Source organism: Andrena cerasifolii, chromosome 4 (assembly GCF_050908995.1).
Source record: "Andrena cerasifolii isolate SP2316 chromosome 4, iyAndCera1_principal, whole genome shotgun sequence".
Lineage (NCBI taxonomy): Eukaryota > Metazoa > Arthropoda > Insecta > Hymenoptera > Andrenidae > Andrena > Andrena cerasifolii.
This window is the reverse complement of record NC_135121.1, coordinates 17,466,661-17,478,840: the sequence shown is the minus strand read 5'-3', so window position 1 is coordinate 17,478,840 and position 12,180 is coordinate 17,466,661. Positions and strand designations below refer to the sequence as shown.

The window sequence follows — 12,180 nt, the reverse complement described above, 5'->3', positions numbered from 1 at the left end:
AAAAACTGTGGCAGATTTTTCGTTTTTTTAGGTTAGATTCTGTTCCATCACCCCGCGTGGTTTCCCAGCTAGCAGATAGGTTAGGTTATTGCGCACATCACTCGCGCATCTTTTTTTGCAGCTCAGTTTATCCCGGTCACTTTGCCCCGAATGTGTACTCAGTGGAAAATGAATTATTTAATAATGTTAGGATTAATGTTTTCTCAAACGCGTGCACATGTATGTTTATAAGCTTGTTATAACCACGCTGAAAAAAAAATGGAGTTAAAATAACACATTTAAGCCTCATTTATCCTAAGCTAAATTGAAAAGAAAACCAATTGGAAGTCTCTAAGACTTCATTTTTAATTTTTTAAATGAATTTCCATCTTTCGATATCTGAATGTGCATAATTATCGTTGTGGTATTACACACATTTATTACATCACCAAAATTTGTAAATATACTCTATTGTTAAAGAATAAATTAAGAAAGCTCATTTTACCCCGAGGTTCACTTTGCCCCGGTCTCCCCTATTGAAATGTTTCATCGCTAACTGGATAAGTGTAACTGTGACTTAAATGTTGGAATAAGTGTCACAGTTTAATGTTCTTTTATTAAAATACTGAGTTCGCGCTGTTTCCCTGGCTAACTAACGAACCATAGTGTTATTTACCGATTGTTCAACGAACCAGGCGGGTTTAACAAACTTTTCCATATCCCTATTCGAAAATACCATTCCCAAGAGTCCCGTGGAACCGAAACTTCTTAAGTTCCGCGATGAGTTGAGAGCAGCCGGAGTTCGGCACCGGGGCTTAGTCGACTTTATAATTCATGACATAATTTTTTGCTGCTTTTAAAGTTACGCTGCTCGGGCACGCCGCTAGCCTCCTGCTCCAAGTTCAATTAGCAGAGCCATAACTTTCCATCGCTTATCATGTTCGTGAGTATAACCGTACGACGCGTTCAACGCGTTCTTCTGATTAGAAAACGTGTCGAATGTTCGTTGCAAAGTAAGTATTTTGTTGTCTAATTAATTCCTTTCCCCGTACTTAATACAATTTTGAAGTAGGAATTTTCGGCCACAAAAAGGATATTTCACCTTATGAAGGATTCGCAACACCACACACTTTTAATCTAAATACTCAAATTTTAATTTACAAAAGCAAAAATCACAGAGTAATTAACACTAATTACATTTCACTGAATTCTATACCCTAACACTTGCAGCACATTTCAGAACATCCCGAAAACGCTTACTGAATATTCCAAAGTAGGTATGCCTTCTAATCATTTTCTACGATAACGCTATTATCTACCCAATATCTGCTTGAACCCCTCAAACAGCAATTTCGATATTTCATCTGGAATCAACTTCCCACCGGCTTCATCTGACTTGAATCGAAAGGTCGAATGATCACGGTGAAAGGGGCCATGGTTGAAAGCGTCTGCGCGAAGAAAATCAAGAGAAACTCGGGAGAAATCCAATCTGGACCACGATTATCCCCGACGAATGAAGCGACGCGTGATGATTTTCCAGAATGACGAATTCCCGTGCAGGTGGACGCCGCGCGGCGGCGCTCGATAATCGCGGCGTCTCGCCGGAAACTTACAAAACAAGCCCGGCTAAATGACAAACGCTAATGCGAAACGATGCCTCAATTAAATGGCCCTATGCAAATCGCATTTTCCTGGCGACCGCGGACGCCGCGTGTCCTCTACTTATGCGTACGTTCCAACGGAAGCCGCGCATGAATGGGAGCGCGCGACAAATGGATATGCAGATTTCCTTAATTAATCGAATGACAAACTTTTGGGTCTCGGTTGGCCGTGTGAAACGCGCTCTCGACGAAACGACTGGCCCTTTCTGTGTCTCTGTAATTCGTATTCGAGCTGTGCGAAGCTACGGTGGTAGCTGGGTGTTGGTGATTTCGAAATCGCTCTTTTAAATCGACGAACGATCGCTTTTTGACAGATAGCGCGTTAAGAATTTATTTTCGAATTAGCATTATTCGACTTAATAATTTGCTCGGTGTGGCGCTGCAGTTTCCCTCGTGGAAATGAATTTCTCGATCCGTGTTAATTAAATATGTTTTATTCACTATCAGTTTATCTCCCTATTTCCTTGGAAGGATATTGGAAGCCTCGTTTTCGCGTTCAGTTCTTCTATTTTGTATTATATTTCGTATTCGCTATTTTCGTTTAAACGTGGACATTAATGATGAGGCTATATTTGGAAAAGAGGAGGACAGAATGTTAAACGACTCGAATTATCGGATGCTTTGTAAGTTTAACTAAAAAAGCTTTCTGCATAGACCTGTCCTCTCTATTTCTGGTGAAGCTGATGCAATTTCCTGCAAGCAGGTGAGCTCAATTAATTGAAAGTATACTTTATTAGTTCCAGATTTAACTATAGACCAGCATCGGTTAGTTGGTCTGGCAGACGACGTCTAAATGCACTCTCCTTTTTGCTTTTAAACGAAATTATTTTGAGATTTCGCGACAACACTGCACCTAAGTAGCCTGCGTGGCTCTCTCATTATTCACCAAAATAAAATTTTAAGTGAATCTGCACAGTTGAATTCATTTTCTCATCCTTGATGCAATTTGGTTTATACGCCATAAAAGTGATCTAATTTCGTACATAAATGCTCTGAAATACTGAAGCTAATAATACCCACATGATTTTGCACATACACACAACACACCCACACAACTACCACTCCATAGAGGAGACCGGGTATTTTTGTCTCATTTTCTTATTTTTATTTTTTCGGGTTATAGCTGCAGGGAAGTTCATTCAGACTTAGATTAATATAAACTCCGTACGTCCGACTTCACCAAAAAATTGGTCCTGTGGATTTTGTCAACCAGATTAGAAGCTAATGCACATTATTTGTAGGAACTATTTTGTGACAATATACCCCGAGGCTGGGTTGGTTGTCGCAAATTTAGATAGCTAAGTTAATTAATAAAAATCCGATTCAATTAAAGAAGTAATATCATTTTTTTATTGTAATTATAAATGATATAGTCTTGAACACAAAATGAAGCTTAGAAACATTATTAACAAACAGTTTACAACTTTATCACTGAACCCCAATTTCTCTGGATTTGCTTTCTGAATACAGAGACAAGCACACAAGGCAAAAATCTTCTTCATTCTCTTTTTCATCTTTATTAATTGTTGATACTTCTCTCTTCTTTTTATATTTTCCTTTATCGGATAAAATAACTCGTTTCGCTTTGTACTTCTTTCCAAATGTTCTGCGACAACTCGACCCACTTATCTACTCATGTATTAAAATGTTTAAAAAATGCAAAAAAATCATTACAGTAAGTTAGAAAAAAACTCTAAACTACGAGAATAATGCAACAATACTATAGTCAATACTAAGAAATAACCTATATTTACTTCATAGAAAATACGGCGTAGGTAATTTGTTTGTTTTTATTGTTTTCCTGTGTTTTAAGCAGGATGGCGTTTCAAGCTTATTTTTGCTTATATTGCCCAACGAACTATAGTCCCATTTTTTTGATCCCTCCTCTCTCCTTCGGGTCCCAGCAGCAGCAGCGCACCGGGAGAAAGGTGGTCTCCCATCTTTCCCCAGTACACCGCCCCATGATGCTTAACTTCGGTGATCTAACGAGAACCGGTGTTTTCCATCAGGGCTACGGTCGCTGGTGCGTAGGTAATTTACTTCGAGCGTATGAAAACGAACAATGACACGTCGTGTCTTCATGCGTCTCAATATGTTTGCGCGTCGCCATGGATTATTAGTACATTCCTATTGTTTATAGTTTTCTTTGTTATAGCGGTTGTGACAACCTACTGGTGTGACACCCACCGGTCTCCCCAACCACTGTTATACCCACTCATCCATCTCTCTAATCGTTACACTCCCTGCGTAGAACGCTCACAGGCGTTCAACAGCCGTGCGCAACAAACGCGAGCAGAGGATTCCCGCACACGGTGTAACCAAGTGTTACGGTCTCATCACTCGAAGGGTTTAGCGAGTTCTATAACCCACGCTGCACGCGTGGCATCCGAGAGAAAGGTACAACGATCCTACAGAAGCTATTTCGCTCCCCCTCGCAAACGTTCCTGTTGCAACCACAACCACCGCGTTTTAAACTCCTCCGCGGGGGTGTCGTCACTTGGACGGATTCAATCACGATACCGCGAGGGCGGATTCCAGCTCGTATCAATCGAGCTCGCGGCAGTAAGCGTACGCCCGTGCCGACGGGCGTACACGCCAGACATATGATCCGCTTAGGGAGATGACGGCGACATTTTCATGTCGCGTAGGATTTGCTCGGGTACGTGCGCGCTTTCGACGAGTAACGTATGCGCCCACCCCCCGCCGGGGCGAGCACCCCCGAGCATGCATCCGCCGGACTTTTGGCACTTCCGCGAATGTATTCAGGCCGCCGCGAAATTGAATTCGTGCATCTCGACCTGGGGATGCAAGCTCCTTGGGACATTTTATTACCACCGTGTACGGGGCCGCGTGAAAGGGTTGCACGGGAACGTTCGGGGGTGAGGTCTGGGTTGTTATTACAGATAGAAAGGGCGCATTCAGGGGACTGGCTATTATCTCGTTGCTGGAGAATAGTTTCCTTCGTTGTTGGCGATTGGATGGAAGTTGGGCTCCCTAGCTCGGGGTTCGATTTTGTTGTGCAGTTTTCGTTTGTTCGGTGGAATTTATCCCGGCTGAATTGGACGGGTATCTTATTTATAGTTATTGCTTGGATTAATATTAGCAATGAGGGAATTGTGGGTAACGCGATGCACACGTTTTGGGGCAAATATGGGTGGTGTTTGTTGTTGATTTTTAAATAGAACTTAGAATGGAAATAAAAATCAGGCAGATTGTGGTGGGTGAGGAAGTGTGTGTTGAGTGTTGGTGGCACTGGAGGTAAGTTTTAGTGTGCGATTTATGTTGCGGTGGATGTAGATAAATGTATGAACAGTGGGGTACCTACATATGTGAAAAATGTTGGAATTAGAGTTTGGGAAAGTTTTGAGTGGCCAGTTCAATTCTCTTGGGTTTTCGAAGAACATTTTGCAAGGAACAATTGAATGTTTGGAATAAGAACAACGATGCTTTCTTATTTAGGGTAGATGCACCATTTGTGGCCAAGGTATTGTACCAGTTTTGGCCACTTTTTAAAAAATATAATATTTTTCGTCTAAGCAATAAATATAACCTTGTATATCTGGCGGTATACTAAACAAAATATTTATGATGTGAAATTCTCCGCATAATAATGTTCTGCAAGCAGTTTAAAAATAACATAATTATGCACATGGCCAAAAACAGTGCAATGGCCACAAACGGTACACCTACCCTAATTAAATGTGTTTGCAATTCTGGTGTTTGAATATTGCGAAGCTTGAAGTTTTGAAATTATCGAGCCATTTTTGCCCCCCACTTTGACAAAATTCAAGTCTAAAGGAGCATGCGTTCATGCTCGGTAAAAAATTCACCGAACGTTTTGGAATGCTTGTTTCATTTTATAAACAAATGCTGAATGAATGAATCGTTCAACATGAGCTACACGAACATTCGCTCGCATTCGACGCGAAAATTGTTCGATCGCCGTTTACTCTGAATGAGTATGAATTTTGTCGAAGTGAGGGGCAAACGAGCATTCGTTCCTTCGGCCAAAACTCTAATCGCACCTTAAGAACAATGAAAATAAGTATGCATTATGTGCGCATCGCATACGTGTATCCCCGTGCGAAACCGGGGTATTTGTTAAATTTCTAGATTTGTATCCAAGTCTTTTGAACTCTTTATGAAAGTAAATAACAGTACAATCGATCTCTTTGAAATCTCAATATAAAAAACTATTTATAGTTCCGAGAATTTGCTGCGTTCGGCTCAACAGTCACTCGAAAATAATTCAATAACGACACATTGGCATCGATACAGAGCAACCGATAATTTCGTAATCGAGTTAACTGAAATTCATTTACTCGCTCCTGTATTCGCGCTGAATTTCTATTCAGATTAATTCGTACACAGTGCTGTTCAGCTATCCAATAGAAGAACATTTAAATGCATCGAAAACTCTATTGGAAAAACAAGAGTTTGTGCGTTCATCGATCTTCGTCCCTACAAATAAAACTTTTTACTTTTAGTACCGCAAATTTGCCTTTCGCACTACCGTAAAACTTTCCATGCCTCCCACAACTCTAAATACCACACCTTTAAATACCATCTCTTTTAGGAGTCATGCCTAGTTGGCAGGCGAAAAAGAACATGATGTTCGGGAATTTTTTGTGGAAAATCTAATGTATATTTTTTACAACTATTTGCTTATTTTAGAAGTACATATATTCAGCGAATCTCAGTAATTTTGTTGTAGGAAAATATTAAAAAATGAACGAATAACAGCCACTCTACCGGAAGCTATTTTTTTTAGCAGTGAGCACGGTTTCTCCAAGCCGCGTCATCTGAAATCGAAATGTAAAGAAAATTCTGTTAGTATATGAGTTTATCTGATGCGTGAATGAAGGATTTTTGTTTTTGGTGAAAACTCTACTTTTAGTTCACGAAAAACGAACAATTCAGATCGCCATTTTGTGTGAAATCATTTTTTTGAAAAATTCTTCGTTCGCGCACCAGATAAACTTATATATTAACAGAATCTTCTTCACATTCTGATTTCAGATGATCCGGCTCGGAGAAATCGTGCTCACCGCGCAGCGCCTTTATAAAAACAGCTTCCCGGAGAGTAGCTGTTATTCGTTCATTTTTTAATATTTTCCTATAACAAAATTACTGAGGGTTGCTGAATATATGTACTTCTAAAATAAGAAAATACTTGTAAGAAACATACATCATGTTTTTCACAAAAAATTACCGAAAATGACGTTCTTTTTCGCCTGGCAACTAGGCATGACCCCGTAAAAAACAAGAACAAACTCTCCCCATTATCCTCAATGCGTATAATCAAGACACAGTGTCCAACAATCCAAGTGGTTCAGCCTGTATATCTAACACCTCAATCACGAAACACAAATATTGCCGAATCCCTTAACACATCGAGTGCCACATTGAAAAAGGATCTCGATTCAGCTTGCAACAAAAAAACCTGGACCACAAGCAACCCACGTGGCACTGAACGTGTTAAACTCCCACGCTTTCCTATAAAATGCCCCACGAAACGTTTCAGAGCCACCAGTTAAGTTCGTCGCTTCGTTCATTGGCGATTAAGGAATTTGGCGGGGTAATCATCGCGCAATGACTCGAGGGGATGCGAGTCGAAATCCAATACAGCATTTGGCAACGTGAGGAGCGTATAAAGCGTACGGATGGTGACCATAATCCACGAACGGCGGGGCTCGTAAACAAGGGTCGACAAGAGGACTGCGAAATGCGCTTCAAGGGAGCGTATATCCGAGCCCTCCCAGCGACACGCTATTCTAGTTCGCGCTCTGCAACCCTTTCGACCCTCTTCGCCGCGCACTTTGCGTCGGAATAGATGGGGTAACAAGGATTTGCAATGGTAACGACGACGTTTCGATGGCTTCTAAAAGCGCGGTTCGCCACTGTGCGTGGAGGAGCTCAGCGCTTCTCAAACGTTTTCACTGCAACTGTCGAAATTTCAAGAGTTTTAGAGTGAGTTCGAAAAGTTTCAGGATAAATTTCAAGAGTCTGTATCTAATTTCCTTCAAATTCATTTGGTTGAGTTACACACGTAAAAGGTGTGGAAAGTCGATGCCAGTTATCGTGACTACATGATTACAATTTATGGTACCTAATGATTGGCTAAGTAATTACTAGGGTGGTGCTTGAAGTCCAACTTATAAAATATTGCAGGGGTACTCTAAAATTTTGTACTGAAAAATGGGTCTGATTAAAACTTTATTACATTTCATAATGTTTTGGAGGTTGCTACCCGGTTATTAATATTTTAAATAAAATTGTATTTTTTGTTAAGACGAATTTGTACAGCAGGTCCTCTGTATACCTGAGAGTCGAATTGCCTGGTGTCATTATATCAAGAATTCGCCCACCAAAATAGTAAAAGGCAACACACCTTACCAGCTCTGGTTAGTAAACATTACTACTAGACTTTTATAAATATGAATTGGCTATTTTCAGAAGTTGCTGGTTCACAAATTTACTTTGTAATAATATTCCAATGTTAAGTAAATGTGTTGAAAAAATAATACGTCGAAAAGAAAATTGCATTTTTCTCTTAAAAACACAAAATTCAATGCCTGGTAGCAATCCTCAATAAGTAACTGAAAAAAACAAATAAATATCACATTACTCACTCATAAGGGTGAACGCATTGATACAAACATACAAAAAAAATAATTTGGAGTGAAATAAGCATCACCTTACCAATTACTATGTGGCAGTATGATTGTAAGTTGTTTCAGTTATAAGGTTTCCTATTTCTTTCTGTTTTCTTAGCATTTACTTGTGAAGTACTTTGAACGTGACTTCTCCGAAATGTGAAGTAGTATCTACGTAAGTAGGTATCTACGTCTATAAATATTAAGTTTTCTACAGTCATAAGTATGTAAATTTTGAAAGAAATTTCAATTTTACTGTCGAAATAATCGAGTACTCTTTAGCGCAAAATTTCCTAGACTTCTGACTCCTCAAATCCACAAAACTTTATAGCACATCTCTATACATTAAAATGTTTTCCGGTGCTTTTACATTAAGTTTAACTATCTGCGATCCTCAACCTCGAAACTTCAAAATCTCGCAATATTCTTCCAAAGTTCCCCCAATGTTCGCCGTTTAAATTCGAAAGAGGGGCGTTTAAATGCCAAATTTCTGAAACTTTCGAACTCTAAAATCTCCATATGAATCATAAAAATTCCGCAACTCTCGGAGGGTATCCGGCCACGGTGGTTTTAGCGTAAGTTCCAGTGGAAAGTTTGAGAAGCACTGTGTCAACGTACAGGGAACGCCGTGAGACGTGCTCGACAATCATTTCGCGGAGAGTCATCAGCCACTTCTAGAGGCACTAAAGTGAAAATGGCATTTCAGCGGCTTTCTGTTCGCCGCCCTGAGCCGCAAAGCGTAACTCAGACGCGGTTCCGTTTAAATTTCCGCGCTGGTAACGCAAGCTTCGATAAGGGGGGCCACTACGACCTCGCTGCTCTGGACATCCCCTTCGCCCGCGTAAAATCTCCACATTGCTTCCGAAATTTTCTTCCCTCCATTTCGTCGATAAACTCCCCGATATCTCAAAGCATGGGACAAGTGTAGTGATAATTAGTTTTCTCTCCAATTAGTCTGGTAATAAGGGGGCGGAGAATGTTTTAGTAGCTGAGTGTAGATTTGTTGTTTCTACGTGACGTTTCATTGCTCGAGAGTCTGTTAACCCTTTCTGCTTGCTACAATGTAGCTGACGAGAACCTGATAAGAGATTGAACGATATATTCGAGAGAATTTATGTCTGCAGTACGAGTGATACGTATTGAAAGTTTGCAATTTTCTGATGTCAGTGGCAATGAACACCGAGAGTGATATATTTTTATTAAAAATAACAGCACACTTGTACCTGTATACCTACAGTACAAGAATTCGCTTAATGCCCCCTTTGAGAAGTTTCTACCCTTTGAATCATGTTATTCCTACCACGATAAAGATGAACCTTTTAAACAATTTTAATCCTAACATTCCAAATATATTGATCCTAAAAGAAGCCATAATCCATCAGAGTATTACAGGAACTAAACACTGTTTACAAAAAAATCTACACTAATTAATTTCTATGTAGGAACAGCTCGAAACGAGATTTGTGGCGCTATAAACATGCCCCATTTGTTTCATTCTTTTTCCCGATAGCCAAACTTCCGGATAACCAATATTTGGATAATCGACGATCTCGTTAATAGACATTTTACCGTGTTTATAAAACTCGACCCAAATATTTTGCTCGTGGATATTGTAGAGCTCTGTATTTCGTACCGCAAATCACTGGCCCCGATGCAACCAGTATTTTCTGCCTTAAAAAACGGCGCAGTCAAGAATTCTTACGACTTGGATAAAACATTCCACAGTTTCACATTTGAATAGGTGAAAGGCAGCAAGCAGAAAGGGTTAAATTTCATGTGCCATCTGCGAACAGTGTCGAAGGGGAGGATTCCAGGAATATCCCCTGGATTTTCTTGTTTTAGGGGGATGTAACGTTCACGGGGGGGTTGGGGCTACCCGCGAATCGTTCGAAGACGTTTCCTATTTTGCATAACGGAATAATATAGCAAGTATACTCACGAGATGAGAGTCTCTTGTAGTGAAGGTGATCGGGTCCGAGGCTTTGGGCTCACGGCAGTGGAAATCTATTTTGCCCCAGGCGGCGGCGCCCGCGGCACCGCTCCTGGCTGCCTCGATCAGCTCCATTTTCACCCCCTCGGCGACGAATTCAACCTGTAAAAGTGGTAGGAAAACATTTTCATTACATCGCCGAGCTACGCGTACTTACCTCCACCCCGCCGGGGGCTCGCGCGGTGGTTTTAATATTACGATACATAGTTTGGGGGATGGAATGTGAGCCGAGCGAGGTCAGCGTTCGGGGACGTTGTGCGGGAAGTCAGGAAATCGCTGGCGAACAGAGTTGGGCGTTAATCGTCTAAAATATAGGATAAAATTTTATTCGAATAAAATATCGAATAAATTTTTATTCGCATAAATTCTGCTTTGAATGATATTCGAATGAAAGTGACGAATAAAATGAAGTTACATATTCGAGAATAACGAATCAAAATTTATTGGAATAAATCTGGCTCGAACAACGCTACAGAATTATTCGTTATTCACGAATAATTTTGCGTCGAATAAAATCGTTATTCGTTACTCATTTATTCATGATTCGAAATTAAATTTGCCCAACTCTGCTGGAGAATGGTGGAATAGTCAGTGACTGTTGAAAAGTTAAGGTGATTGTATGCGATATCGTAATTATAGTTTGTCAATTTAAGAAGATAGTATCTTTTTATGTAAACGACTTGGAATGCGGGTGGGTTTTAAAACGCAGTAGGAAGTAGACTATTAGGTTGACGGAGTAGCAAGGATTTAAGGTCTCGGATTTGTAGCTGGAAATGAGGATGTAATGAAAAGTTGACTGGCTTCGTTGGAAATCAGAATTGTACAAATGTAGGTAATACGAATAGGAGAATCATGCGAGACAAAAACGGCGATGATAATAATGACGGTGTGGGAACAATTTCACTTATTTTTGTTCGCGTTTAAATTGCTCGTTGCAAGTGAGCAGGGTTATGTAATTGAAAGATAAATCCAGTTACACGATTATTAACGTACGAATTAGCATAGTAATTACGTATTAGCAAAGATTTATCTTTTTTATCGATCCCAGGCAATCGGAATTCGCCCTCTCTGCTGGGGAGGCGAGCATTATTCACCGAGATCGTTAAAACCGCAGCTCGGTTAAAATTCGGGCGTTTTTCAAGGAGATTTACGGTCCCTCGTTTTTACTCTGCCGCATAAACAATGTAATCAACTTAATTAATCGATCGATTGCTAATTAGTCGATGATAAAAAGGCCAGGGGAGATTGTTCGATGATCGAGCACCGCGGTGGAACTACGAGGGCGGTGGAAATATCGGGGTCGGAGACAGGATGAATTTATTGGGGATTTTAAAAGTTAAATAATAGGTAATTCCTTTGCATACTCTTTTTAATTTCACGAATACAGAAGTTTCTGAATTTTCCTACATTCAATTTGCTTCTGGACCTCACGTTTCTATCAAGAAATTCTATTAAAGCTATTAATAGAAACACTATTCGAGGAAGTTGAATCGAGCAAATGTTTTCCTAAGTACCTAGACTTAACTGTACTCACCTTCCACAAGAAAAATATTCCATTCAGTATTATGAATTCACAGACTATCGTTATCTTCTTTCCACAAAAACCACAAAACAAGCAATACCACAAAAATTAAACTCTACTTCCATGGAAACGCATTCTACCCAGCATTGAAACCAAGAACAAGGAAAGAGAACGTGGAAAAAGCAACGGGGTCCTATACATTTGACACGAACCGAAATAAAAAAACATCCCCTCAATCTGAACCGTCCCTGCGAGCCTAGCCGAATCCAATAAACTCTCTTCAGCCGTCGCAAACTGGTGTTACTCCGAGAAAATCCGCTTTACTGCACAACGCAGTACAGCTGGGTAAGAGAAAGTAGGAGGAGGGTAGCT

At 40.2% G+C, this 12,180-nt stretch overlaps 1 protein-coding gene across 6 annotated transcripts in view; it reads right to left on the bottom strand.

Moving 5' to 3' along the window:
- Nrx-1 (neurexin 1) overlaps positions 1-12,180 on the bottom strand; it is a 429,130-nt gene that overhangs the window by 170,794 nt on the left and 246,156 nt on the right. For all 6 annotated transcript variants that reach the window (XM_076811144.1, XM_076811146.1, XM_076811145.1 and 3 more), the window contains one exon: positions 10,236-10,388. In XM_076811144.1, coding sequence (XP_076667259.1) covers positions 10,236-10,388 — 153 coding nt within the window. The remainder of the gene's footprint in view (positions 1-10,235; positions 10,389-12,180) is intronic.